Below are 27,922 nucleotides of genomic sequence, written 5' to 3'. Positions count from 1 at the left end.
GGAATGCCAGGGCCGCCCAGTTGCGCCACGTTCCCACCCCAGGCTCTGGGAGGCTGTGGCTGAGTGCAGGGAAGGGCGCGGCCGGCACATAAAGGACTGTCAGGGCCGCTCTGCTCGCATCTGCGGTGGAAACGAGGGGCGCGTGGCTGACAGGAGCTCTTCCCTCCGCCACGCCCGCAGTTCTGGGAGGCGATCAGTGATGAGCACGGCATCGACCCCACTGGCACCTACCATGGGGACAGCGACCTGCAGCTGGACTGCATCTCCGTGTACTACAACGAAGCCACTGTGCTATCCTGGTAGATCTAGCACCGGGAACCATGGACTCTGTGCGCTCAGGGCCTTTCGGCCAGATCTTCAGACCAGACAACTTTGTTTTTGGTCAGTCCGGGGCAGGCAATAACTGGGCCAAGGGCCACTACCAGAGGGGGCGGAGCTGGTCGACTCAGTGCTCAGCGTGGTGTGGAAGCAGGCTGAGAGCTGTGACTGCCTGCAGGGCTTCCAGCTGATCCATTTGCTGGGCGGTGGCACAGGCACCCTGCTCATCAGCAAGATCCGGGAAGAGTACCCTGACTGCATCATGAACACCTTCAGCGTGGTGCCCTCGCCCAAGGTGTCAGACACCGTGGTGGAGCCCTACAACGCCACCCTGTCCATGCACCAGCGGTGGAGATCACGGATGAGACCTACTGCATCGACAACGAGGCCCTGTACGACATCTGCATCTGCACGCTCAAGCTGATCACACCCACCTACGGTGACCTCAACCACCTCGTCTCTGCCACTATGAGCTCAACGCCGACCTCCGCAAGCTGGCCATGAACATGGTGTCCTTCCCTCGCCTGCACTTATGCCCGGCTTCGCGCCTCTCACCAGCCAAGGAAGCCAGCAGTACCGGGCCCTCACCGGGCCCGAGCTCACCCAGCAGGTCTTTGATGCCAAGAATATGATGGCCGCCTGTGACCCCCGGCACGGCCGGTACCTCACCGTGGCCGCTGTCTCCCGTGGATGGATGTCCATGAAGGAGGTGGACGAGCAGATGCTGAACGTGCAGAACAAGAACAGCAGCTACTTCGTGGAGTGGATCCCCAACCATGTGAACGGCCGTGTGCGACATGCCGCCCCGGGGGCCTCAAGATGGCAGTCACCTTCATCGGCAACAGCACGGCCATCCAGGAGCTGTTCAAGCGCATCTCGGAACAGTTCACGGCCATGTTCTGGCGCAAGGCCTTCCTGCACTGGTACACGGGTGAGGGCATGGACGAGATGGAGTTCACCAAGGCCGAGAGCAACATGAACGACCTGGTGTCCGAGTATCAGCAGTACCAGGATGCCACCGCGGAAGAGGAGGATTTCCGGGAGGCCCCCTCAGCTGCCCTGTCCTCTCCCTCAGAATCTGTGTTGCTGCCTCTCTCTCTTTTTCCTTTGTGGGGAGGGGGATCTAGAACAGTGCCTGGCACATAGTAGGGGCTCAATAAATCTTTGTTGAATGTCTCCTCTCTCCGCTCTGGGAAACCCAAATCCTGCCATGTGTTTCTTTCTGGTGCCCACTGCTCCCATCTGTCCAGTTAATATTTCCCTTCTGTTTCCAAAATAATTCTCCATAAGCCCAAGTACTAGACAAGAGAGAAAAGAGGTCGGAGCCCCTGCCAGGGAGGAAATCTTTGTTTCAGGTATCTCACGATCCGTCTCGGCTTTGGGGGTGTTAACAGTATTATCTCCGTTCCCAGTCTCCCTCCAGGCTCCGTCCTGAGCTCTCTCCCTGTCTCACATGCTCCATTCCTGCCTTTCCCCTGATGAAAGGAAGGGGACTCAAGAAGAAAGGCCAGTCTTGGTCCCTGAGCCTTCAGAAACGTCCTCCCTGACTTTTCCCACCCCAACACCACATCCCCTCATATCCCCCCCGCCCATCCCTGCCGTGCATGGGAGGTTCCCTCTGCCCCCTGCAGGAGTGAGTCACTCCCTAGAGCACAGGGGACAGGACAGCCTTCTGTCGGAGATATCTCAGCTCCTCCTTGGCTATTCTTCCCCCTGTCCCCTGTTCCTTTAGTTTTGTCCCACACTTCAGATTTCTATTTTGTGTTGAACTTGGTGTGTTTTTTTTTTTTTCATATTGAAAAGATGACATTGCCCCAAGAGCCAAAAATAAACAGGAATTGAAAAAAAAAAAATCAGTCTTGCAGTTGTGTTTTGGGGTGTGTGTGCGTGTATGCACATGCAACTGTTATATGAAATGTATACACTGAATTGTACAAACTCCATACAGAAAGTTTTACCACAACGCAAGTAAAAAAGAATAGTTTTGAACCATAGGAGCTTCCTATATATCCTTCTCCCGTAGAAGTCACCACACACCTGACTAAATGACTGTGGCTGTCGCTCCCTATTTTTTGACACTTGAAAATTTACATCCTCCAATCAATTATAAGAGCCCACCCAAGCTTTGAAAGGGCCATATAGCATGTCATCATCAAAGCACAAACTGTAGAGTAGTTGTCTCCTGGAGGCGGTGCTTAGTGGTAGCAGAGCAGGAAGAGGGACACTTGTCACTGCACTTTCTTACACCTTTTGGAGTTTTTTATATATAAATATAAATATAAATATATATCCCTTCCAAAAAGATGTAAGAGAAAATAAAAAGGCACTAATGGCAAGGAAATAAACAAAAACTAGTAGAAGTTTTAAATGTAACTTAAAATATTAAGAGTGGTTACCAGCTGGCACCGTGGCTCAACAGGCTAATCCGCCTGCGGCACCGGCACCCGGGGTTCTAGTCCCGGTAGGAGCGCCGGAATCTGTCCTGGTTGCTCCTCTTCCAGTCCAGCTCTCCGCAGTGGCCTGGGAGTGCAGTGGAGGATGGTCCAAGTGCTTGGGCCCTGCACCCTCATGGGAGACCAGGAGGAAGCCCCTGGCTCCTGGCTTCGGATCAGCACGGTGTGCCGGCTACAGCATGCGGGCCACGGCGGCCACTTGGGGGGGTGAACCAACGACAAAGGAAGACCTTTCTCTTTGTCTCTCTCACTGTCCACTCTGTCAAAAAAAAAAAAAAGGGTGGTTGCCTGAGAAGGAATGTTGGATAAACTATTAAAACATTATTCTAAAGGATAAGACAGCTAGTAAGACATCAAGGACTCACTAGGTCTCCCGTGTGGGTGGCAGGGGCCCAAGCATCCAGATCAGCTTCTGCTGTCTTCCCAGGCATTATCAGCAGGGAGTGGATCAGAAACACAGCAGCCAGGACTCGAACTGGTGGGATGGGCAGAGGCTTAACCCACTGCACAACACAGCCCATTTTTTTTAAACTTTTAAAGTTTTTTCAAGATTTACTTACTTGAAGGAAAAGTTATGGGGGGGGGGGTGGTGCTGAGAGACAGACACAGTTTTATTTTTTTCATTTAAACATTTTAATGATTTGTGGCTATTTTAAAATTTACTGTTTATGAGTGAAGTTGAGCATTTTTTCATCTGATTATTGCTTTAAGCCCCTGCCTATATTCCTGCTGAACTATGGTTTTTTTGATTTTTTATTTGTTGAATTCTTTATTTAGTGGGGCATTAAGCCATTGACTATAACATAAATTAAAAATGTTATCTCAAAAGTAATTAAATGCTGAAAAAAAAACTTGTAGAGCAAAAGGAAAAACATGTATTCCCACTCACAACAGGTCACTGGCACTAGCCTGCTTTCTCTCCCTGCAGCCTCTCAGGACAATGGTATCAGCCTTGGGAGCTTCCCCCTTGCCCATCTATGTACGACCCAAGACCTAGAACTCACCCTCCACCTTATCAGAGCACTTAGCCATTTGGGCCTTTTGAGGCCTCACTGGATCTCTCACACCACACTGACTGCATGCCACCTGCTCTGTGCACCTTGTGGAAGCCATGGCTTCTTAAAGAGTTCAAGGGTAGTGAAGACGTCCACTGGGTTATGCCAGCTAAGGCAGATTAACTAATCTCCCTTTTATTTGCCACCACCCACTGAAATCAGCCTCAAAGGAAGAGCCTCAGAGATTGGAAAAACCATTGTAACATCATAACCTCCTTACACCATGCTCACCCATCGCTCAGCCACCCACATTAACAGAAAGGAAGTAAGAGGTAGATTGCAGGTATCAGTAGTTTTGTTTTGGCAGCAGCTTTTGCTTTTCTTTTCTGTTGTGGCCTTGTTGTCTTTTTCAGGAGCCCACAGCATTTTATGCCCTATGAGACCTCTTGTATCAGTTCCCATATTTTTAGATGACCTGGATTCACAGAATTTTATATAAATGACAGGGGAAGAATGAAGCTTGTATCAAGAAAGCCATGAAAATATAGTATCTGGAAGAAAATGTTCAAGCCCATAGTTATAAAAGGGCAATATGTAAATAAAGAACCTTCCCACACCTGGAGGCAAATGTCAAACCCATGATTCATGTTCACAGGCCAAAGAGAATAGATTCAAATCCCTCACTGCTCCCCCAGTTTATTTCTCTTCTATTAGGACATTATCCCTCCACATGGTTACTGTATTGCTCAGCAGAATGCCCAGAACCATCAACACCCCTGTCCAGCATATTCCAGCAAAATCTTCACAGCTATAAAAAGACTACACGAACCGGCTTCTGACATTTCACCGTGCTGACCTCCAGGGAGATAACGATCTATATTAACCACAGGTCTTAGGAACACACTCTCAAAACATTAGTAAGCCACAGTCATTTACTCTTTCTCGCCACAGAAAACACATCATTAAAATCTATATACAGGGTACTTCAAAATGTCTGTGGAAAATGTATATTATGAACAAACTATGCATGGATTTAAAATTTTTGCACGAAAATAAACATCCTTTAATTCCATCGTCCTGTGAGGTTTTGAAGTGCCCTTGAACTATGTCTCTAATTCTAATATGCCATGAGAATAATTCTGAAGATGAGATGTAAATCTATAGTCTGCCCTTGATAAGCCCATGCTGGCTCTCCCTTCTTCACAGACTTAAAGAAAACTATGCTCTGAACAGTTACTACTTGCTTCCTGCTCAGGAGCCATTAACTAACCAAGTCTACACTTTTTGGAAGTGTATTATCCACTCTTTGAATTCTAGAAATGGAAGAGCTGCTAGAATGTTGTTCAGTTTTTCAAAGCACATTCATGATCTCTCTGCTTTGTAAAAAAAAATTTATCAAGGTTTTCTTTTTCACTCACAAAATACCATGGGCATAGATTTACTTTCACATAGCTGAGTGTGTTGAGTTTTATACTTTCCTTCTTCTATCCTTGGACTTAATTCTAGTAGCTCTCATCTGCTTTAAGTCAGGGGTCCCCCCACAGACAACAGAAATGAAGGTCACAGAGCAAGTTAGAACAGAGGCAAAAAACAACCGACTCTAGCACTTTAAGAGACAATTATTCAGATCCTGCCAAACTATTGCCACATTAAGCAGGAAAAAAAGGCTAACCAATGTTCTAGAGCTCCAACTTTTCAAGAAGCTCAGAATGTAAGACGTATTTAAATGTGAAATCTCATTTTTAAGTGTGGGTAATTTTTTTAAAATGCTCCCACCCCATGTCAAACATTATCACTGGACCAAATGCAGCACACTGGAGTCCAGTTTTAACCCCTTGCTCTAAGCTAAGAAATTCATTCAGGTGTCTGTTTAAAAGGGCAAGGGGAAGAGCTGAAGTGAACGCTGGGGTTTCAATCTCTTGAATGGGTTTTTCATTCTTTCCAGTCTAAAATGTGACCCTCTGGCATAGAGCACCAAAGTTAAATGAGTGAGATTACAGAATTACAAAGGATACTCTTCTATTCCTGCTATAAACATAATGCTGCACCAGCATCATGCAGTGTTCATCACTGATACAACACCTCTCCGTTTATCAAAGATTTGAGGTTAAATTCTCAAGCTCTATCCTAGCTTAGATACCAATCTCAAGTGACCCCAACTGCAAAAGTGTTCAAATATACACTGCCACACTTCCCATTCCACTGGAGCCATTTTTCCTTTCTAGAATTACACTCTATGGAATCTCATGCTTTGTCAACATTTAAAATTCTTAAACTGCTTTCTTAGTATATGGTATACACTCATATCCAAGCCTTCCCACTGCTGCTACTTCCTAGCATTTTGAAACATTCACAGAAAACTAAATTTGCTCTCTTGTTTCATGATAGGGCATTGAAACTATTTGTATACTACAATGGTGGAAACATATTACACATCTGTCCAAAACCATGAATAAACAATACCAATAGGAAACCATAACATGAACTATAGACTTTGACTGGTGACAGTGTCTCAATGTGGATTCAGACTATAGAAATAGCACACTGTTGGAAGTGCCCACATGGAGACTGGAGAGTAAATGCAGGGGTACTTGTATTTGGCAATAATGCAGTTTATGCACAATTTTGCTGTGCACCTAAAACCATCATTTAAAAGGTTTTTTTTTTTTTTAAAGATTGTATTTATTTGCAAATCAGAGTTACACAGAGAGAGGAGAGGTAGAGAGAGAGAGAGGTCTTCCATCCGATGGTTCATTCCCCAATTGGCGGCAACAGCCAGAGCCGTTCCGATTCAAAGCCAGAAGCCAGGAGCTTCTTCCGGGTCTCCCACGTGGGTACGGGGGCCCAAGCACTTGGGCCATCTTCTACTGCTTTCCCAGGCCATAGCAGAGAGCTGGATTGGAAGTGGAGCAGCCGGGTCTTGAACATCCCATATAGGATGCCGGCGCTTCAGGCCAGGGCATTAACCCACTGCGCCACAGCGCCAGCCCTAAAAGGTTTATTTAAAAAGAAAAAAAAATTAAGACAAACTAAAAAAAAAAAAAAGCAGCAGCAGTTAACTTTTAGTATTTTAGTATTACAGCAGCAGTTAACTTGTAGTATTGCATGCATATGTAACAGAAATACGATCTATAGGAGCCAGCATTGTGGTATAGTGGGTTGGGCCACCACCCACAATGCCGACATCCCAAACGGGCACTAGTTTGAGTCCCGGCTGCTCTATTTCTGACCCAACTCCCTGTTAATGTGCCTGAGAAAGCAACAGCAGATGGCCCAACTGTTTGGGTGCCTTGTACCCACAGTGGGAGATCTGGAAAAAGCTGCTGGCTCCTGGATTCAGCTTGGTCAAACCCTGGTTGTTGTGGTAGTTTGGGGAGTGAATCAGCAGACGGAAGATTTCTGTCTCTCTAACTCTACCTACCAATTAAATAAATAAAAATCTTTAAAGAAAAAAAAAAGCAACAAGTATGATCTCCATATACTATGGAATGAGTGCTCAAACCATGTTCATATTCAAGGCAACCATAATACTATATTTTGCATTCAATCCAAAACAGACTGGGAATCAGCTTTTAAAGTCACTTATGCTTGCTTTATTTAGGTGCCTATAAGTGGGTAGAATCCAATATCCAATTAAAAATGTTCCATATAGGCAGCGCCATGGCTTACTTGGCTAATCCTCTGCCCGCGGCGCCAGCACCCTGGGGTTCTAGTCCCGGTTGCTCCTCTTTAAGTCCAGCTCTCTGCTGTGGCCCGGAAGGCAGTGGAGGATGGCCCAAGTGCTTGGGCCCTTCACCTGCGTGGGAGACCAGGAGGAAGCACCTGACTGCCGGTTTTGGATCGGCACAACACGCCAGCTGTAGCGGCCATTTGGGGGTGAACCAACGGAAGGAAGACCTTTCTCTCTGTCTCTATCTCTGCCTGTCAAAAAAAAAAAGTTCCACACATGGTGCACACTGGCATAGGCAAAGGCTTCTTGGAAAAGAATCCAGAAGCACAGGCACTCAAAGTCAAAATTGACAAATGGGATTACATTAGGCTGAGAAGCATCTGCACTGCCAAAAACACTCAAAGTGAAGAGGCAACAGACAGAATGGGAGAAAATATTTACAAACCATGAAACTGATAAAAGATTAATATCCAGAATCTATAAAGAACTGAAGAAACTCAACAACAACAACACAATCCAGTGAAAAAACAGGCAAAGGTCTTGAACAGGCATTTTTCAAAAAAGGAAATTAAAATGGCCAACAAACACATGAAAAAATGCTCAGGATCACTAGCCATCAGGGAAATGCAAATCAAAACCACAATGAGGTTTCACCTCATCCTAGTTAGGATGGCTCTCATATAGAAATCAAAATGCTGGCAAAGATGTGGGGAAAAAGGTACCCTAATCCACTGTTGGTGGGAATGTAAACTGGTGCAGCCATTGTGGAAGACAGTATGGAGATACCTCAGAAATCTGAAAATAGATCTAGCATATGACCCAGCAATCCCGCTCCTGGGAACTTACCCAAGGGAAATTAAATCAGCATATAAAAGAGTTATCTGTACCTCTATGTTCACTGTAGCTCAGATATGGAATCAACCCAAATGTTCATCAACTGATGAATGGATAAAGAAACTATGGTATATATACATGATACACCATGGAATACTATTCAGCAGTAAAAAAAAAATGTATTTTGCAACAAAATGGATGCAACTGCAAACCATTATACTTAGTGAAATAAGCCAATCCCAGAAAGACAGATACCATAAGTTTTCCCTGATCTGTGGTAACTAATAGAGTACCTAAAACATAATAGATTGGTGTAAAACTGACATTTTGAGATTTGATGACTGTTTACATCCTTTGTCTCTACTCCTAAGGAAGTGTTTTGTTTTGTTTTTTTCTTCATACTATTTGTTGAACTTTTTACTTACTGTATAGGGTTAATCTTAGGAGTACAAAGTAAACTGAAAATAGATTTTTATAAAAATTTAGAGTGGAAATAGGAGAGGCAGGAGGAAAAAGGTGGGAGCATGGGCAGGAGGGAGGGTAGAGTGGGAAGTATCACTATGTTCCTCAATCTTAAGTAAAATTTTTTAAAAATAAAAACTACTTTAAAAAAACATGGTATGAACATTTAGATATTTTTATGTGTCTTCCATTGTTAACAGTCCCACAAATATGCCTTTGTTTTAGATGAATACAAAACATTACAGAATGAAAACCACACCTAGGCATTTCTTATATTTATTGAAACATTCTTAGTTGGGAGAGGAAAGATCACAGGCTTAAACAATTGTAAGATAAAGGAATAATTAATCGCAAATTATTACAAAAGCAATTTGTGAATTTTTGAACCACTGCTAAAACAAAACTTTAGTGAATCTTGAAGTTCATATTTTGGAAAGAGAACATATTAAATTACTGAAAAGCAAACCAAAGTTACGTTACACAGTATGAGATTTTAATGTAGTAACTGGGCATAGCCAAATAAACAGCTATAGTTACACAAAGCTGCTTTTGTTATATATCTGGTGTATGAAACAAGAATGTGTATTACTTTTAACACTGCACAAGGAACCAAAGGTAGCAATATTAGAACCTGATATTAAATAGAATTCAAACATTACAACAAAAACAAAGCAAAAGCCCTGGAACTACAACTACTACCCAAATGAAAGGAATGTACATGGATGGTAAAAAAAATAAATAAATAAAGTGACATGAGTGACTAACACTGTATCTGCATCTTCAGAGCAGAAATACAGTCAATGAGTAAATGCTTGCAGGGTTTTTGCTGAAAATGAGAAGAAAATGCATTTCACTTTAGTACAATTTTTCTGATTTCCATTAAAGCTCTCATTCTCTTGTGCTGGTGACAGGTGAATAGGGTTTTAATGGAACATATTTTTCCTACACCCTGAGTATGGATGTGTCATTAGAAAAAAAAAAGTCTATGGAAAGTTTCCTTTGGAGACATAAAATTTTCAGTAATATAACGAAGGGAAACTGACAATAGTACTATGGAATAATATATTTACAAGTAGACATTTGAGTCTGGACTCTGATAACAAATCAAGATTAAATTGTACATTTGGGGAATGTGTACTAATGTCAAAATCACCTAATAAAAAATCAAATAAGTAAACTATCTTTCACTTTCTACATAAGTACACTTAATTAAATTCTCCTAACAGCAAATAAAATCCTTATTTAAGCAAAACTGAATTCATATCAAATGTCTGAAAGGATCAGTGGAATGCTATTCAGAATATAAAGATGTTCTCACATATATATTCACTAAGTGAACACTCTCAAAGGTTTTCGAATGCCATTAAGTCATATCAAACACCAAAGAGACAGTCATTTTCTTTTTGATTTGTAAATAAGTCACTTCTTTTGTATAAATCAGGAAATATTTTCAAAATCAACATCATAATACCAAAAATATAAATGTAATTTAAAGTTGGCTTGAGAAAAGAACATGGCATTTCAGTCTGAAATAAATGCTCTGAAAACCCCATTTCAGAGGTCTTATTTACTTCTTTTCCACAGATCACAGGATGGTTTTGAAACTGGTAAACAGAATTCAGCTCAATGCACATCACAACTTTAACAGTACTGAATAAGACATATTTCATAGAGCCAAAATGTATAGAATGGCAATATTACAATGTCACAATATAAATACATCAAGCAGATTTGTAATAAAGTCAGAGCTGTCCTCAGCAGATTGAGCAACCAAACAGATCTGGAAAGTCTTTGGGAAAATACAAAGTGCCTTTAAAGAAAGTTTAGACTCTACTTAAGATACTGTTTTAAATTTAAATGTTTTCTCTCTGTATAAGGAAACTTAACTCAAGCTTCTTTTCACATCTGCCACCATGTCAAGGCCCTTCCACAAAGTCTCTGCCCCTGCATTGAATTTCCTCAGTGTGGAGTTCCACGATTATTTTAACCACAAATGCTAATGCCTAATGACTCATCTGCCATTATGTAGTGGTTAAATAAGGGAATGCTAAACCCAGCACAGATCCAGCGAAATGCAAAAGAAGTAAGAACATGAGGCAAACCTTACCTAAAAATGATTAAATAATTAACATAAAAAACATTCTCAAGCACAGAAAGTTTTACAAAACTAATGTACTGTTACTTTAGTATAACAGAAATTCAGAACTCAGTTTTGCTGTTAATCAAACCCAAGTTACTAAACACAATTTGACATTAGATACTTATAAAATGTACTCTAAACATAATGATCAATTAATCCATGTTATAATTAACAAGAACAACAAGTTCAACAAGTTAGATACTTGTAAAAATATACTCTACATTTAATAATCAATTAATCCATGTTATAATTAATAAGAGCAACATGCCCAGTCCTATAATCTAAATACCCCTCCTTGATGCTGTCACGGCTTAAAAGTTCTGAAAAGTTAAAGGCAGAAACAATTCTGATTATATATTCCCTATATCTCTCCACCTTAAAAAATACTTGAGGACATTTTAGGAAACTCGATGTTTAACATATACTCTTATTTCTATATCTTAAATTGAGATAAATCAAAGCTTACAGTGTAACCACCAAATATTTCAATAGCTTTGGGGATTTTTCTTAAAAAGCAAATTTGAATCTTTTACTGTAAATTACATTACTCTAGTATAATTAGTAATTCAAATGTAATGTAAGTGCCTTTATTCCCTACTCCCTGGCAGGTGCTGTGTCTTCTATATTTTGTGCGGCCTCTATAGTCAGTGCTCAGGAAAAAAGAAAACATGGTGGAGCAAAAATCAAAGTCCCCAGGAAAAGCAACTTAATCTACATTACAAAATCCACTAGTGGGAGAACCAGAAATGTACATAGAGATATCCACACGCACAAAACCGAGACATAATCCTGGTCACCAAGTCACATCAGCTTGCAGGTTCCAAAGACAAAGCAGTAGGAAAAATGCAGAGCACAGAGAGACCACATCAGAGAACTTCACAACCGCAAATATATTCTATCTGCTGGACAGAGGTAGAAGGGGATCCCAATATTTTTAGAAAAAATTATCCTTGGTAAAATGAAGAGCTTTTCTCAAAAATCCAACAATGAAAGTCACTATTGGGCTTCTTTAAATGCTCTTCTATATTAAAATTAAATATTAAAATTTCAACATGTTTTGCAACATAAATGTTCATCTACAGGATAAGCTGGGGATCCAAAATAGTCAAAAAGGAAAAAAACTTCTTACTGCACAATCTTTATAGACATTTTCCTTTTAAAGCACCTTTTTAATATTAACAGCAGATTTTTAACTAGAAAAAGAACAAAAAAACGAGGGAACAAACCACTAGTAAAGGCTGAAGTACCTTTACACACACACACATACACACACACACACTTTCACGCCAGAAGGATTGGCATAATTGGCAAGTAAGATAACTGCATGAAGGCCAGAGAAACTATCACTGATGGTGTTTACAGAAATCTAAACTACCAATGTTTCTGTTTTAAGTAGTTAAGAGGAATCACAAAGTTTCCGACAGCTGAACTATGAAAATAAAACTGATTTTCAAAAGCAGAACAAAAAGACTAAATCTACCAGAAACAAAAATTAGCCTCAGATTTGTATTCTGATGTCAGACTAGTTATTAACTGGATACCATTTGTTGGCAAAGGGGCAAATTACTAACACCATCACTGGACCCTCTCCTTGGCCACCTCAGTAGAGTTCCTAGCAGCACAATTTAGATGCACAAGAACGCTGTTAAGACAACGCCCAAAAAGCTCCCACCAGACCTGCCTTCACATACAAATTGTTAGGGTCTCAACACACTGCATATGTGTATAGAAGAATAACTGAAGGTACTATTTTGACAGAAATTACAAAAGTATGAACTATATACATCGTGTAATGACATAAAGCACTTAAAAAGCTGTTATTAACTTTCCTCCCAATTCAGTTAAAATGTTAATATTCAAATTTCATCCTAAGCATCTTTATCTGTTTTCCCCTCTCCCAAAACAAGCAGTAAAATATACTGGTTTGGGGTGTATGCATTTCTTCTATGCATTTTCCATGAGCCAATCAAACAGTGACTTGCTTTTCTCCTCGCTGGAAGTGTTTTCCATCCCTTCATAATATGTAAGCACAGCCTGCAGAAGGTCTCCCACTTTGCATCCTTTTTCCTGTAATCGTTTGGAAAGCTAAGAAAGAAAAAATATGTCAGATATTAACCACGAAATCACATAACAATAAAGTTTTCACTTTTATTTTTAACATCAAATAAAACTATGAATCCTGCCACTGACGATTAAACGTTGCTTCCCAGTTATAACAAGTTCTCTTCCCCTAAACCAATATTCTTTTACCCAAATTAAACATGTTCTCTTCCTGCCCTTCACAAACACACTTCCTGCACAGACTTCTGGAGCCAAAGCTGCACAAACTTCATCCAGCACAGAATCCGTGGCAAGTGCAGAGGCTTGTTTTCTCCGGGAAAGCCTTCACCCAGTGAAATACATCCACCGCACCCTCAGTTAGGAACAGCAAATAATAAAGGCAACGTCAAGCTTAATAAAAGGATGTGGGTTTTCCTTCCACAACATGTAGTGTGGTTTTTTCCTTTTTTTCTGGAAAACATACTCTAGCCTCAACGGAAACATGGCTTTCTAAGTTAAGAAATGTTAATGTTTCAACCAAAAGCAACCAAAACATAAAGACAGGTTTAAGAAAATTCTACCATCACCAAACAGAACATGCATTCTTCATTTTTTTTCCAAGTAAGTTCTGCAAAAGTTCTCATGGGTCTTTAAGTTATTTTATCTATCTATTTATTTTTGTTGAAAGGCAGGAAGAGAGAAGTAACTCATCCGCTGGTTCACTCCCCAAATGCCCACAACAGCCAGAGCTCGGCCAGGTTAAGACAGGAGCCTGGAACTCAGTCCAGGTCTCCCAAGTGCATGACATGGACCCAAGTACTTGAGCCATCACCTGCTGCCTCCCAGGATGACATCAGCAGGAAGCCGGATAAAAAGCTTGAGCTGGGGAGCTGGCATTGTGGCACAGCAGGTGCAGCTGCTGTCTGTGACACCGGCATCCCTAATAGGCACCAGTTCAAATCCTGGCTGTTCCATTTCTGATCCAGCTCCCTGTTATTGGCCTGGGAAAGCAGTGGAAGGAGGCCCAAGTGCTAGGGCCTTGCACCCATGTGGGAAACCTGGAAGAAGCTCCAGACTTCTGGCCTCGGCCTGGCCCAGCCCCAGGCCACTGGGGCCATTGGGACCATGTAGGGAGTGAACCAGAGGATAGAAGACTTCTCTCTTTCTCTTTCTCCCTAACTCTGCCTTTCAAATAAATTTAAAAATCCTAAAAAAATATATATATATAAATGATCCAGCACTTGAATCCAAGCTCTCCAATATAGGATAGAGGTATACCCAGCAGCATCTTAACCACTGTGTCAAAGGCCCAGCTGAATTCTAAAATTTGGAAAGGTAAGTTCTGAAAAACCATTTTAATTTTTTGCAATATAAATATGCTTTACCATTTTTAAAGTTGGTTTATTGAGATTTAATTCACATAGCATATAATTTACCCAAAGTGTATTAGTCAATGACTTTCAGCATACTCACTGAGTTGAATGCAACCATCACCACAATTAATATTAGGACATTTTCATCACACCAAAAAGAAAGCTCTACCCATTAGAAAATACTCCCCCTCAACCAAAACCTGTCCACTCTAGGCAATCACTAACCTACTTTTGATCTCTATAGATTTGCCTATTTTGAACATTTTCTTACATATATGGAATCATAAAGTATGTGTACAGCCTTTTGTTGACCACCTTTTTTTTCATTTATTGTAATTATTTCAAGGTTCCTCCCTGGTGCAGCATGTTCCAATATTTCATTACTTGTTATTGACAAATAACATTTCCTTGCATGGGTATAACACATTTTATCCACTGTTTAGCTGATAGACATCTGTGCACCAGGTTATGATTTCATTTCTCTTGGATATATAACCTAGGAGTGGGAAAGCTGGGTGACATGAGAATATAGTTTAACTTTTTAAGGCAGTGGCAGAATGTTTTCCAAACTGGCCGTACCACTTTACATTCTCATCAGGAATACTCATATGTGAAGGATCAAATTTTTCCAACTCTTTGCCAACACCTGCAATCTTTCTGATTACAGCTATCCAGCAGGTGTATCTCTGAGTGGTTTTGATCTACATTTCCCTAATGGCTGAAATTGAATATCTTTTCATGCATTTATTTGCCATTTGTGTATCTTCTTTGGAAAAATGTATGTTCAGATTCTCTGCCCATTTTTCTAAGTGGAATATCTGCCTCTTTACTATTGAGTTGTAGGAGTTCTTTATACATTATGTGAATTGTCTTCATTTTCTTGATGATGTCCTTTGAAGCAGCGAAGTGTCTATTTTGATCTTTTCTCAGTTGTATACATATGCTTTTCTATTTTCTTGTCTCTACAATTACCTCTCATTTTGTTGTTAAACGGATGGCAATAGTGCTGTTTCTATTTACCAGTGAAGATTTAGAATTTATAGTATATTATTCAGGAATATACAAAATAAAGTATTTCCACTATCATCATTATCACCAAAGATATTCTGTACTTGCCTCATAATTGCTTCACAGCATGACAGTAGTGCTGAGGCGGGGGGCACTAGCTAGACATGACCAATGATGGTCATTAGTGAAAAGAAGTCACAGACATCACAAGACAATGCTGTTCATAATTAAGTATCCTATGTCACTCAATCTTCAGGCAAAGATCTCCTGATCTATGTTGACTGCCCTATTTCATCTGTACACATTACATATGCATGTATTGAAATAACACACTGTAACCCATAAATATGTACCATTATTAACAATTTTTTTCTTTTTTTTTTTAAAGATTTATTATTTATTTGAAAGGCAGAGTTACACAGAAGCAGATGCAGAGGCAGAAACAGAGAGATCTTCCATCCACCAGTTTACTCCCCAAATGGCTGCAACAGCCGGAGCTGTGCCGATCTGAAGCCAGGAGCCAGGAGCTTCCTCTGGGTTGAGTCTCCCACTGGTGCAGGGGATCAAGCTCTTGGGCCATCTTCTACTGCTTTCCTAGGCCAAAGCAGAGAGCTGGAACAAAAGTGGAGCAGCCAGGTCTCAAACCAGTGCCCATATGGGATGCTGGTGCTGCAGGCAGTGGCTTTACCAGCTATGCCATTGAACCAAAGAAATTGCACAGGGCTGGTGCTACAGCATAGTACGCTAAGCCTCCACCTGAGGTGCCAGCATCTAATATGGGTGCCAGTTCATGTCCTGGCTACTCCTTTTCCCATCCAGCTCTGTACCATGGCTTGCAAAGGCAGTAGAAGATGGTCCAAGTCCTTGCTTCTGCACCCATGTGGTAGACTTTCTGCACCCATGTGGTAGACCTGGAAGAAATTCTCAGCTTTAGATAGGTACAGCTCCAGCCACTGCAGCCATTTGGGAACTGAACCAACGGTTGGAAGAGCCTTCTCTCTGTCTCTCCCATTCTCTGTCTGTAACTCTACCACCTCTCAAATAAATTAATTAAATATTAAAAAAAAGTAAGGAGTGGGCATTTGGCTCAGTGTTTTGAGATCCTGTTTGGGATGCCTACATTCTATATTAGAGGGCCTGAGTTTAAGCCCCAGCTCTGCTTCCAATTCCAGCTTCCTGCAAATGCATACCCTGGAAGTCAGTCCTGGCTTCTGTGGGCATTTGGGTACTGAGTCAGCAGATGGAAGATCACAATCTCTCTCTCTCTATCTGTATCCCTCTAGCTTTCAAATAATTTTTTTCAAAAAAATCCTGTTGTTCAAAATCACATTGTGTATCATAAATATATAAATTTTTATGTCAATTAAAAATATATATATAAGAAAAAGACTAAATGACTCCTGAAAATGTTTGTCTCCATAAGGTCTAGCACTTCCTCTGCCTGTTCTTTACCTTGACAATGCACTACCTGAACATCCTTTTCTGTCCTATTGTCTCTTTCTGTCCCAAAACAGAAACCCAAACTGGAAAAGTCCAAAATGTCTACACATAAATAAATTATAAAGTGCAAAAAAAGTTATTTTTATATAACATCTTCATCACATACTTCAATAATATCTTCATAAAATCTGAATCAGAAAATAAGAGTAGGGTTGGTGTTTGGTATAGCCACTAAGGTGCCGCTTAGGACACCAACATTCTATACCCCAGGCGGGGAGGAGACTATTGTGGTCCATAAGCTGTGCTTTGGAAATTTATGCTCATTAAATAAAAAAAAAAAAAAAAAAAAAAAACATTCTATACCCGAGTGCCTGTCTTGGAGTCCCAGCTCTGCTCTGATTCTGGCTTTCTGTTAAAATACACTCTGGGAGGGAACAGGTGATAGGTCACATGATTGAATCCCTGCCACTTATGTGGGAGACCCAAATTGATTTCCTGGCTCCTAGCTTTGGCCTGGCCCAACCCTGGCTATTGTAGATGAGAGATCTTTATATTTCCTCTTTCTCTCTGCCTTTGTTTTTAAATTTTTTTTTTAATTTTAAAGAGTAACATGACTGTTTCTTTTTTATTATTGCTCAATCTATTAAAATAGTTATTTACTAAGCTATTTCATACCATGTGATAAGATTAAATCAAAGTTCTAATAAGAGGGGCTGGCGCCATGGCTCACTTGATTAATCCTCCACCTGAGGCGCCGGCATCCCATATGGGTGCAGCGTTCTAGTCCCGGTTGCTCCTCTTCCAGTCCAGCTCTCTGCAATGGCCTGGGAAGGCAGTGGAGGATGGCCCAAGTGCTTGGGCCCCTGCACCTGCATGGGAGACCAGGAGGAAGCATCTGGCTCCTGGCTTCGGATCGGTGCATCACCAGCAGTAGCGGACATTTGGGGAGTGAACCAATGGAAGGAAGACCTTTTTCTCTCTGTCTCTCTCACTGTCTAACTCTGTCAAATAAAAATAAAAGTTCTAATAAGAAAAATTATGGGACAAAATCAAGACTGTAAACTGAAATCTTGATTAACAAGGTGCTTGGCCCATACTAAGTGCTCAATAAAAGTATCTTTTAAAAGTTTTCATTGGTTTTTTGAGTACCAGAGAAAGATATTAGGTACAATTATGATCAATTAAATATATAACTCAATTTTCTCATAGAATGCATGAAGTGCTTAATGGCAGCATCTAGCTTTGAGAACTTGGTGTGTGCCAGGCAAGAGATTAAGTATCCTTTTTCTTTTCATCAGTTTTATATTTAATCCTCACAAACCCCTAGTTTTTATATTGATTTCCATAGTGCAGCTAAGGAAATTGAGATTAGACTGGTTAAACTGCCCCAAGCTATACTCCTAAAGAGTGACAGAGTTGACATTCAAGTCAAATATTTAGACTCCAATGCTCATACTCTAAGCATTTAACTCATCTGCCAGTCACAACCATCTTAACTAGACCGACAACATGACAAGAACATCATGTACTGTTAAATATAGCCTCATAATCACTTTCTTAGGCAGGTACTTACTTGTATAAACTCCTTCTCTTCAGAGTCATGAAAATAAAGTTCTGTAACTTCAGCCTCAGAGGCAACAAGCCACTGCAGAACAATCCTTAGCTGGGGGTCTATGGTGCATGGCTCCATGTCAACATTCGTGATTAGCAGAGTCTTTCCTTCTTGCCCCAAACCTAATATTTATATTTAAACAAAGGAAGTAAAACTTATCAGTTCAACTCTAAATCTTCTGGCTTCCAAGTACATGCAAATATTTTACATTTCTTAAGATTCCAATGAAGGGTGAAAAAAATTCACATTTTCTTAACCACATCATAACATCAACTAGTATGTTTCTTCAAAATGGAAAATACTAAAACAAAGGGATATCAGTTGATCATTTACTGATAGTACAAATGTAAAACATTGTTTTAAGATACTAAATTCAAGTTCTATAAATACCACAATTTGTGTTAAATTAGGGCTGATTACTAGGAAAGAAAATACAGCTACCAAACTATCATTGAAATTAAAATAAAAATAAACACAAATAAATTAAGAACAGCAACAGACACTGTACAAGGGTACTTCAAAAAGTTTAGAGAAAGTGGAATTAAAATATTTTGGTTCAAAAACTTCAAAATCAGTGCAAAATTTTTTTATAATATGAATTTTCCATAAACTTTAAGACTCCTTGTATATAATGATTTCATATTTTTGTATCAAAAATGAACTTATCTTTTAGTTCCATCTTTTCACAATTTTCTGAAGTACTCTCAAATAGCACATATTAATGCTGAGTATTGTTTTGAGGTCTTTATACATACAAATACCCTTAATGCTCACAGCCTGCCTATGAGACAGGACCTATTATCATCTCCTGGGGCTGGCACTATGGCACAGCAGGTTAACACCCTGGCCTAAAGTACCAGCATCCCATATGGGTGCTGGTTCGAAACCCGGCTGCTCCTCTTCTGATCCAGCTCTCTGCTATGGCCTAGGAAAGCAGCAGAAGATGGTCCAAGTCCTTGGGCCCCTACACCCCCGTAGAAGACCTGGAAGAAGCTCCTGGCTCCTGGCTTTGGATCGGCGTAGTTCCAGCCATTGTGGCTAATTAGGGAGTGAACCATCAGATGGAAGACCTCTCTATCTGCCTCTCCTCTCTCTGTGTAACTCTGACTTTCAAATAAATAAATAAATCTTTATAAAAAAAAATTATCTCCATTTACAGGTGAGGGATTTGAGGTAGACAGACACAAGGTCTTACAAAGGGGAAATGGCGGAGCTATGATCTGAATACAAGCAGTCTGGCTCTATGCTCTTAGTCACTCCATTCTTTTAGATAAAATAGGAAAAATAAAAAGTCTTAGTCAACCACTTACTTACATCCCAAAAGCCAGGCCTGTGAGTTTTCTGGTACATCTTTAATATATAGGCGGATGCTCTCGTTTATTTTCTTTATAATGAACGAGAACATTTTGAACATAGAGAAGGATATCCCTGCTGACTGCAAAACTAAAGTTTGTGGACCAGTATCATGAGTTTACCATTCCTGCTTCAGAATTACTGAGCCTAAGGAATACTGAGACCTGGAGCCCACACCACACCACCAAAGGTGAGCACCTGATGTATGCAGGTAGGCACCGTGCCAATACCTACCATAATGGAAATGCTATACATGTCCTGATGCTCTCTTTTTTTTTTTTTTTCTTTTTGACAGGCAGAGTGGACAGTGAGAGAGAGACAGAGAGAAAGGTCTTCCTTTGCCGTTGGTTCACCCTCCAATGGCTGCCGTGGCCAGCGCACCGCGCTGATCCGATGGCAGGAGCCAGGAGCCAGGTGCTTTTCCTGGTCTCCCATGGGGTGCAGGGCCCAAGCACCTGGGCCATCCTCCACTGCACTCCCTGGCCACAGCCGAGAGCTGGCCTGGAAGAGGGGCAACTGGGACAGAATCCGGCGCCCCAACCGGGACTAGAACCCGGTGTGCTGGCGCCGCAGGCAGAGGATTAGCCTAGTCAGCCGCGGCGCCGGCCTGATGCTCTCTTGCAGATTGCAGGGCATTCTATGCCACTACTAACCAATTGTAGGATTTGCACTGTGATCTAACTTTTAATTGGAAAAATTCGGTCCATATTAAAATAAAAATAGTAATCTTTTCCTTCCCCTTTTCCTAATGACTCTCAATTAAAAAAAAATAGGTCTGATACACTAATGATACAAGACATGGTCTCTAACTGGTTTTGTAAACCCTGCAGAGTTGGAGAGGCTGGAAACCAGGTTACCCTATACCTCTCTGTACTGCTAGTGTCTCCTCAGATCAGGGCTCCTGGCTGCCTGACAGTACCTACCAACCACTAATGAAAAGGGAAGGGACTGAAATCCTACACAAACAAAAAGGAAAAAATAAAACAGGTTTGTTGCCTTAGGATTTCCATAATTTGCAACTTATCTCCTAATTTATCAATTTCTAATTTGACAAATTTGAAAGTTGCCTATAACTTTCTATACAATGACAGACTCCTATGACCTCAAAAGCTGACTAGTAACATATCTGCGTATAATTAATCTTCTGATTTCTACCTACTCAGAAAAGAAATCCTCAACAGTCTGGCTTTTGCTTAAATTATTTTAATTCAATTCATATGTATATTAACTAGCATATTTTTCTCTTAATCATCTCTCAATCAAATGAGTTAGGTAATAACTAGTTCACTACAGAAAATGCTCACAGGTTTTACAAAGATAATGCTTTACTCTGGCCTCAGAATCAGCCCTTAAGGCATTCATATCTGGCTAAAAAGCCCACGGGATTATTTCAGGCAGGGAAAGCCAAGACACTGTGGCAAAAAATGACCTAAATGAAAGATCTCTGTGAGTGAGATCCCAGTGGAAAGAAGGGTCCATCAAAGAAGGAGGTACCTTCTCTGAAGGGAGGAGAGAACTTTCACTTTGATTATGGCCTTATCTAAATAAGGTCGGAATTTGTGAACTCAAGAGGCTTCCATAGCCTTGACAGCTCATGACAAGAGCCTCGGGTGATTAGTGATATCATAAATAAGAGTGTCAGTTGTTAAATCAACAACAGGAGTCACTGTGCACTTTCTCCCCATGTAGGACTTCTGTCCTTAATGTGTTGTACTATGAGAATTAATGGTAAAACTAGTCTTCAAACAGCACTTTATACTTTGTATGTCTGTGTGGGTACAAACTGTTGAAATCTTTACTTAGTATAAAGTTGATCTTCTGTATATAAAGATAATTAAAAATGAATTTTAAGAATGGGATGGGAGAGGGAGTAGGAGATGGGATGGTTTGCGGGTGGGAAGTGGTTATGGGGGGAAAAACCACTATAATCCAAAAGTTGTACTTTTGAAATTTATATTTATTAAATAAAAGTTTTCTATAAAAAAAGTCAATGCTTTCCAGTGGAGAAAAATAAACAACATTATCTGATCAATAACTCTATTGTCCTACTACAGAACTTGGTATCTGGGGAGAAAAGCTTACTTCTAGATTCCCACTTGAAAATGGTTACTGACAGAGGCTTTAGAACTAAATACTAACACTACTACCAACAGTGATCTTGCATCTGAGGATTTTCCCTTGAAAACTATTACCTGGCCTCCATAAACACGGGAGTACAGTCAGTACAAAAACTGACTGGAAACTTAAGTGTCACAAAACACATCTTAAAAAATTCTTCATGGCATTTTCTCAGTTTGTCTGCTTCTAAATAAACAATTACCAAAAAACGCACTGGTTCAAAAAAACAAGTATCTCAAATGTTACAAATCTTTTATTTATATGTGTCACTCCATAGAATGCATTATGAGTATTTTCATAAATAAGAAAAAAATTGAAATTGGGGGAACAAACTCAACAACTATCCATATACAATGAAAACTCAGTTTCAATGTGGAAAGTTACTAGATTCACTCAGACAGTGTATGAATTACAAACTATAGTCCATAACTGTGACCAATGATATTGAGTATTTACATATCTGAAAGATAAATAAGACTTGAATATTTTCTACAAATACACGTACACCTGCATGAGTATAATGATCTGACTGGAATAGAGGGGGAGAAGAATTAATTGACTTACAAAGATCTTGTTTACAAAAATAATTCAGGACCTCTCTGATGAAAATGCACAAATACAAAAAAGCAAATAGAGTCCTTTAGGGAACATTATGCAAAAACACTTTCAAAAATAAACTGTCAATTACCTTCTACATCGTCCTCATTCTCCTCATCTTTATCATCTGGTCCATCACTTTTCGAATAAAATAGCAGAAGTGTGTAAAAAAAACTTCAATTAGTAATGATATTAAAATCAATTTTTAAATATACGGTAAGCAATGAGTGTTACAATATGACATATGACATTTAGAAAGAGAAGAAATGACAATAAAAAAGGAAGCTTTGCTTCTCACATCATTTCATGTTAAAATCTGAATTGCAAATAATGTCTAAAGTTAGCAGTAACCAAGAAGTCCTACTATGATATATAGAGCCAAGTAATTTCATAATAAAATTTAATTTATAATAATTTAAAGCTGAAATATTTTAATTTGATTTTACATAATAGTTTTTGAATATTATAAAATGCTGTGAATAATTATTTGTTAATGTTTCTGCTGATGCTATTTATCTTTTAACACAGTAAAAACACATCTTTCCTATAGTTTTCTCATATATAAAATAAAATAAAGCAACAAAAAAGGATCCAGAAATCCTGTAGGAAGCAAGCTCTTTTTAATGAAATAATTGGTAGGATGAAAAAGAGCAAGCACAGCAACACATGCATAACAGTAACATATTTTTGCAATTAGATGTCAGTCATATCTTAGCAGAGTTGAATTTTTTCATTAGATGTGAATTTATCAAGCAGAATCATGTCAGGATATAGGAGAAAAGCAGGTTGATACATATTGGCATTGAACCCACATTCTCTTAAGAATATGACATCATGCATTAGTGGTGAAAGACTCATCAGGTTTTAAGTTTCTAAACTGGACCAACCTGTCTGATGTTGGAAAGGATAAATTGTCCTCATACAAATCTCCTTCTAAACCAAGACTGCTCCAGCTACTGCTGTTACCATTACTGCTGGAGGAAGAAAAGAACAGGGCTGAACTAGCAAATGAATAGTGAAGAAGTCCTTCGGTTTCCTTGGCACAGCTTCAGTCCTTGTTTACTGTGGATATTCTGAAGCTGCCACAACGGAGCGGAGCATTCACCCAGGCAGGGACCATCCCTGCTACTTTTTTAAAAGGTAATGGACCAATGCGGAGATTCAGTGCTCTCAGTTGATCATGAAAATTATTCTAAACCTACATTTATTTTGCAGATTAAGACAGAATGACTTACAGGACAGCAAATGAACATACAAGTTTCATAATAAAAATCGATGCCTTAAGGCAAATCTTTGGATTTAATTGGTTAAAAGAAAAGTCAGGGGCCGGTGCTATGGTGCAGTAGGTTAATCCTCTGCCTGTGATGCTGGCATCCCATATGGGCATCGGTTCTAGTCCCGGCTGCCTGTCTTCCAATCCAGCCCTCTGCTATGGCCTGGGAAAGTGGTAGAAGATGGCCCAAGTGCTTGGGCCCCTGCACCCACATGGGAGACGGGGAAGAAGCACCTGTCTCTGGGCTTCGGATTGGTGCAGCTCCAGCCGTTGCAGCCGTCTAGGGAGTGAACCAACAGAAGGAAGACCTCTCTCTCTGTCTCTCCCTCTCACTGTCTGTAACTCTCCCTCTCAAATAAATAAATAAAATCTTAAAAAAAAAAGTCAATACTCTTCAGTTTGAATTAAGTTTAAAAAGAAAAAAAGACAGGTTACCTATCTCTCAAGTCTTCAAAAACAGTGGTAAGGCTTGAGTGGGTGAGGCGGGAGGGGGCACAAAACACACTCACACACTGTCCCAAACAGAATTTTTCTAAATTTTTCAGGGAAATGATATACTCCAATTTTCAAATATTGTACAAATTACGTTCATTTCATATATTAGGTGTAATTCAGTAGGTGGCAAATAACATACAGTTCCTTCAGAATAAAGCTATAATAACCAAGTTTTAATCAAGCATTACCCTTGTCTGGCCGACCAGTCACCAGTGCCACGGACAGATAACTTCTTATGCTACCTAACCAAAAGAAGAAGCAAGCAACTATATTCTAAAACTGCAGCAAAGCAATGTTTAAGAAAGCAACCATGTTTAGAAATAAACTTAAATTCAAATTCAATGTTTCAGATTAACATCTTCAACATGCAATTTTTTAAAAAAAGTTCTTATTCCTAATTATTAAAAAAATTAGTAAGCACATTAGTTTGCAGTGATAAGCAGCTCTACAAGTATTTCCTAATATTAGGCTAGGCAATTAAAAGTTAATATTTATAAAAACTAGAATTTTGGTTCTAAAAATAATATAAAATCATTTTATATGCATTCATAAATGTTAATTAGGTAACAAAAAAGGATAATTACACCAAGTTCCAAACAGTTTCCAATTTCAAGTAACTTGCATATCTATATTCATTTTAATACTACATCAAACTGTCACAAACCATAATGTATCTGAGAATCAAAGTTAAAACTGAGAAGAGCCTTTTCAACATATGTTCAAATAAATATATCTCTATTAAAAAAAAACATTAAAACAACCAGATTTTTGCCCACATAGTCTATTGTCAGACAAACTAAAAATGAGAAAACACAAATACATAATGGACTGCTGTGAGCTAAGGAAAAAGAAAATTAATGATCTCAAGAATTGATTTATTTCTACAAATATAATGATTATCCAAACAAAAAGTTATAAAATTAAAATCCTTGCCCATATTGTGAAATAACTAATGATTCCTCCATTCATTTAATGATAAAAATCTGTCAACTGATTGTTAGATGAACATAAAAAGAAGTATCAGTTAAATAAAGACTACAGATTCAAACTCTAACTACCTCATATCCTCTCCCATTTTGTACCTCAAAATGGGTCAGATGTGAAGTCAATTATTTATAAAATACCACCTCCGGCTTGGGTGGCCATATAAATTTTTCATCTAACTAGGAGATTTTTCAAAGACGAAAGAAGTCACCATTAAAAGCTACATGAGAACAGCAGAAACAATCCAGGACTATCCTGGGTAAACTAGAAGGTAGGTTCACTCTACATTAACCCCACATTTTAAAAAAAAAAAAAACTTAATTCTTTTCACCTAACAGATTTCCTATTTCGTTCTTAAAACACTGTCCTACTTCCATCATTTTCTTGAATGTCTTTTTATCTTCCTCACACCTAGAATAGCCATACTTGCACCCTCAAACGAGTGGTAGTCAAGTACTAAAATTCTTTGTTTTCAGTCATATAAAGACCATGATGAATTCTGACACAACTCAAAAATTTTCTCCAAAATTACACAATTTAATCTAATACAGAATTTCTGAGATTCACAAACTACTGGAAATATTTAAGAGATTTACATACACAGACTAGTTTTTTTTTTTTCTTTTGCCAAATAATTATAGAAGTCTCCTAAACACTTAATAAAAATCTGAAATTGTTTAATTGTTGCCCCACACTGAATTTACTCAGTAAAAGCGCCAAGGTGCTTGAAATCATTCAAGTCTATTGCCCACCTTGATTACTGTACCAGAAAAGAACAGTACCTACAGTAAATGTCATCCAAGGACACAGCATATAAAGCAATGGACATTCAAGTATGGTCTCCGAACCATCTGCACAAAAACAATCTGAGGTGCTTATCAAGCATGCAGATTCTCGGGACCCTCTGCTGACCTCATCAGTCACTTATTTGTGGAGGTGAGGACATGGAAACTGGTGTGCAAGAAGCACATCACCAACCCCAGATGAATCCACTCTCTTTTTCTTTTTGCCCAAACCTAAATACCACATAGCATCATTAGTTCATAATAAGACCAAGTATTTTCCTGACAAAATGCTTTCAAGCCAGGTTTGCTCCCCATCTGAATTCAAACAATTATTTTTTTAATTCTAAATGCAATTATCAATGTTAAATGTAACAATTTTGGCCTCAGTCCAATTTTTGAACCATGGTTCTACTAATAGGATTATCTTTCAGGCTACTTTTCACTAGCGACAAATGAGTATTCTCCATCATTCATAAAACAGACTCCTCCTTCTTTTTGTCAAATTAGATAACACTCCACATAGAGCTGTTCAACTGGCTACAAGTCCTATTCATGTCATTAGCCTCTACCCACAGTTCTCCTGTTTTAACACCAGGATTTTCCTAAGCAACCCTCCCTGAAATCCTAGAAGCCTGTGTTTCTCAAAGATGAGGGAAGAAATTAAATGTTAATAGTCGAGTCTAAAGTTAGGGGAAAGGACCAGATTATGATTTGTGAGACTATTCCATTTGCTTCTACTACTAAGGACTGCCTTTTTGGATCCTGATTTTAAGAAACACTGGCAGTTGGGAGAACATTATGGCACAGCAGGTTAAAAAGCAGCTTGGGACATCAGCATCCCATATAAGAGAGGGCCAGTTCCGGCGCCGCGGTTCACTAGGCTAATACTCCGCCTTGCAGCGCCGGCACACCGGGTTCTAGTCCCGGTCGGGGCGCCGGAGCCTGTCCCAGTTGCCCCTCTTCCAGGCCAGCTCTCTGCTGTGGCCAGGGAAGTGCAGTGGAGGATGGCTCAAGTACTTGGGCCCTGCACCCCATGGGAGACCAGGATAAGTACCTGGCTCCTGCCATCGGATCAGCGCGGTGCGCCACCTGCCACAGTGCACCGGCCGCAGTGCGCCAGCCGCACCGGCCATTGGAGGGTGAACCAACGGCAAAGGAAGACCTTTCTCTCTGTCTCTCTCTCTCACTGTCCACTCTGCCTGTCAAAAAAAAAAAAAAAAAAAAAAGATGGGGGGGGGCAGTTGAGGCCTGGCTACTTTGGGATTCCAATCCAGCTTCCTGTTAATGCTCCCAAGAGGCAACAGGTGACAGCCCACATCCTTGGGCTCCTACCACCCACGTGGGAGACCTGGATAGCATTTCTGGCTCCTGGCTTCAGCCTGGCCTAGCCCCAGCTGTTGTGGGCATTTGTGGAGTTGAATCAGACAGAAGATCTCACTCACTCTGTCTCTGTCTTTCCCTCTGTGTGTTACTCTGCCGTTCAAGTAAAATAAATATTTTAAAAAGAAATACAGATGTCTTATATAGCATTGTAACTATGCAAAATAGATCCTTTATAAAAATATTTATAGCTACTGCTTAATACAAACATCAAACAAAATACTCAATTGTTTTAACAGGTGACAAGCCATTTCCTTTCCATATGCTACCTCATGCCCTCCTCCAACTGTCTTCTTCCTCCTTCATCCTAGTAAGTCAATGTCAAGGCCTCTGTTTAACTGAGGCTCACAAAATCCTTTCCACACATGCCTGAAACTGAAAGTACACTGTGAACCCTTTCATCTCCCTACATTCAGTAATGGATGGTATTTATTACTTCCAATTATCAGTTAATGTGGACAAGATTTTATGGATTTTTATATGTTAACGCAAAGTGCCTTTAGGGTAGAAGAATGTAAGAAACAATGGTATCATAATTAATAAAATATTTCAAAGACTATGGTTATGAACAAAGTTAAGAAAGGTTATGCAT

The 27,922-nt window shown here is 39.8% G+C and overlaps 1 protein-coding gene and 1 pseudogene across 20 annotated transcripts in view; one reads left to right on the top strand and one right to left on the bottom strand.

Moving 5' to 3' along the window:
* Nucleotides 1-6: 6 nt before the first annotated feature.
* LOC100352499 (tubulin beta chain pseudogene) lies at nucleotides 7-1,612 on the top strand (annotated as a pseudogene).
* Nucleotides 1,613-8,994: 7,382 nt separating this feature from the next.
* AKAP11 (A-kinase anchoring protein 11) overlaps nucleotides 8,995-27,922 on the bottom strand; it is a 57,240-nt gene continuing 38,312 nt past the window's right edge. For 10 of the 20 annotated variants that reach the window (XM_051850634.3, XM_089304110.1, XM_089304109.1 and 7 more), the window contains 4 exons: nucleotides 23,301-23,387; nucleotides 22,505-22,551; nucleotides 18,307-18,467; nucleotides 8,995-12,957 (listed from right to left, as the gene is read on the bottom strand). In XM_051850634.3, the coding sequence (XP_051706594.3) occupies nucleotides 12,817-12,957; nucleotides 18,307-18,467; nucleotides 22,505-22,551; nucleotides 23,301-23,387 (436 nt within the window). In that variant the 3' untranslated portion in view covers nucleotides 8,995-12,816. Of the gene's footprint in view, nucleotides 12,958-18,306; nucleotides 18,468-22,504; nucleotides 22,552-23,300; nucleotides 23,388-24,223; nucleotides 24,424-27,922 lie in introns of those variants that run through there. The other 10 variants (XM_070048756.2, XM_070048757.2, XM_070048755.2 and 7 more) reach the window with 3 other exon arrangements.

This window comes from Oryctolagus cuniculus, chromosome 9 (genome assembly GCF_051225735.1).
Source record: "Oryctolagus cuniculus isolate XC-2025 breed Fujian yellow rabbit chromosome 9, ASM5122573v1, whole genome shotgun sequence".
In the NCBI taxonomy this organism is placed as follows: Eukaryota; Metazoa; Chordata; class Mammalia; order Lagomorpha; family Leporidae; genus Oryctolagus; species Oryctolagus cuniculus.
This window is presented reverse-complemented; position numbering and strand designations above follow the sequence as displayed.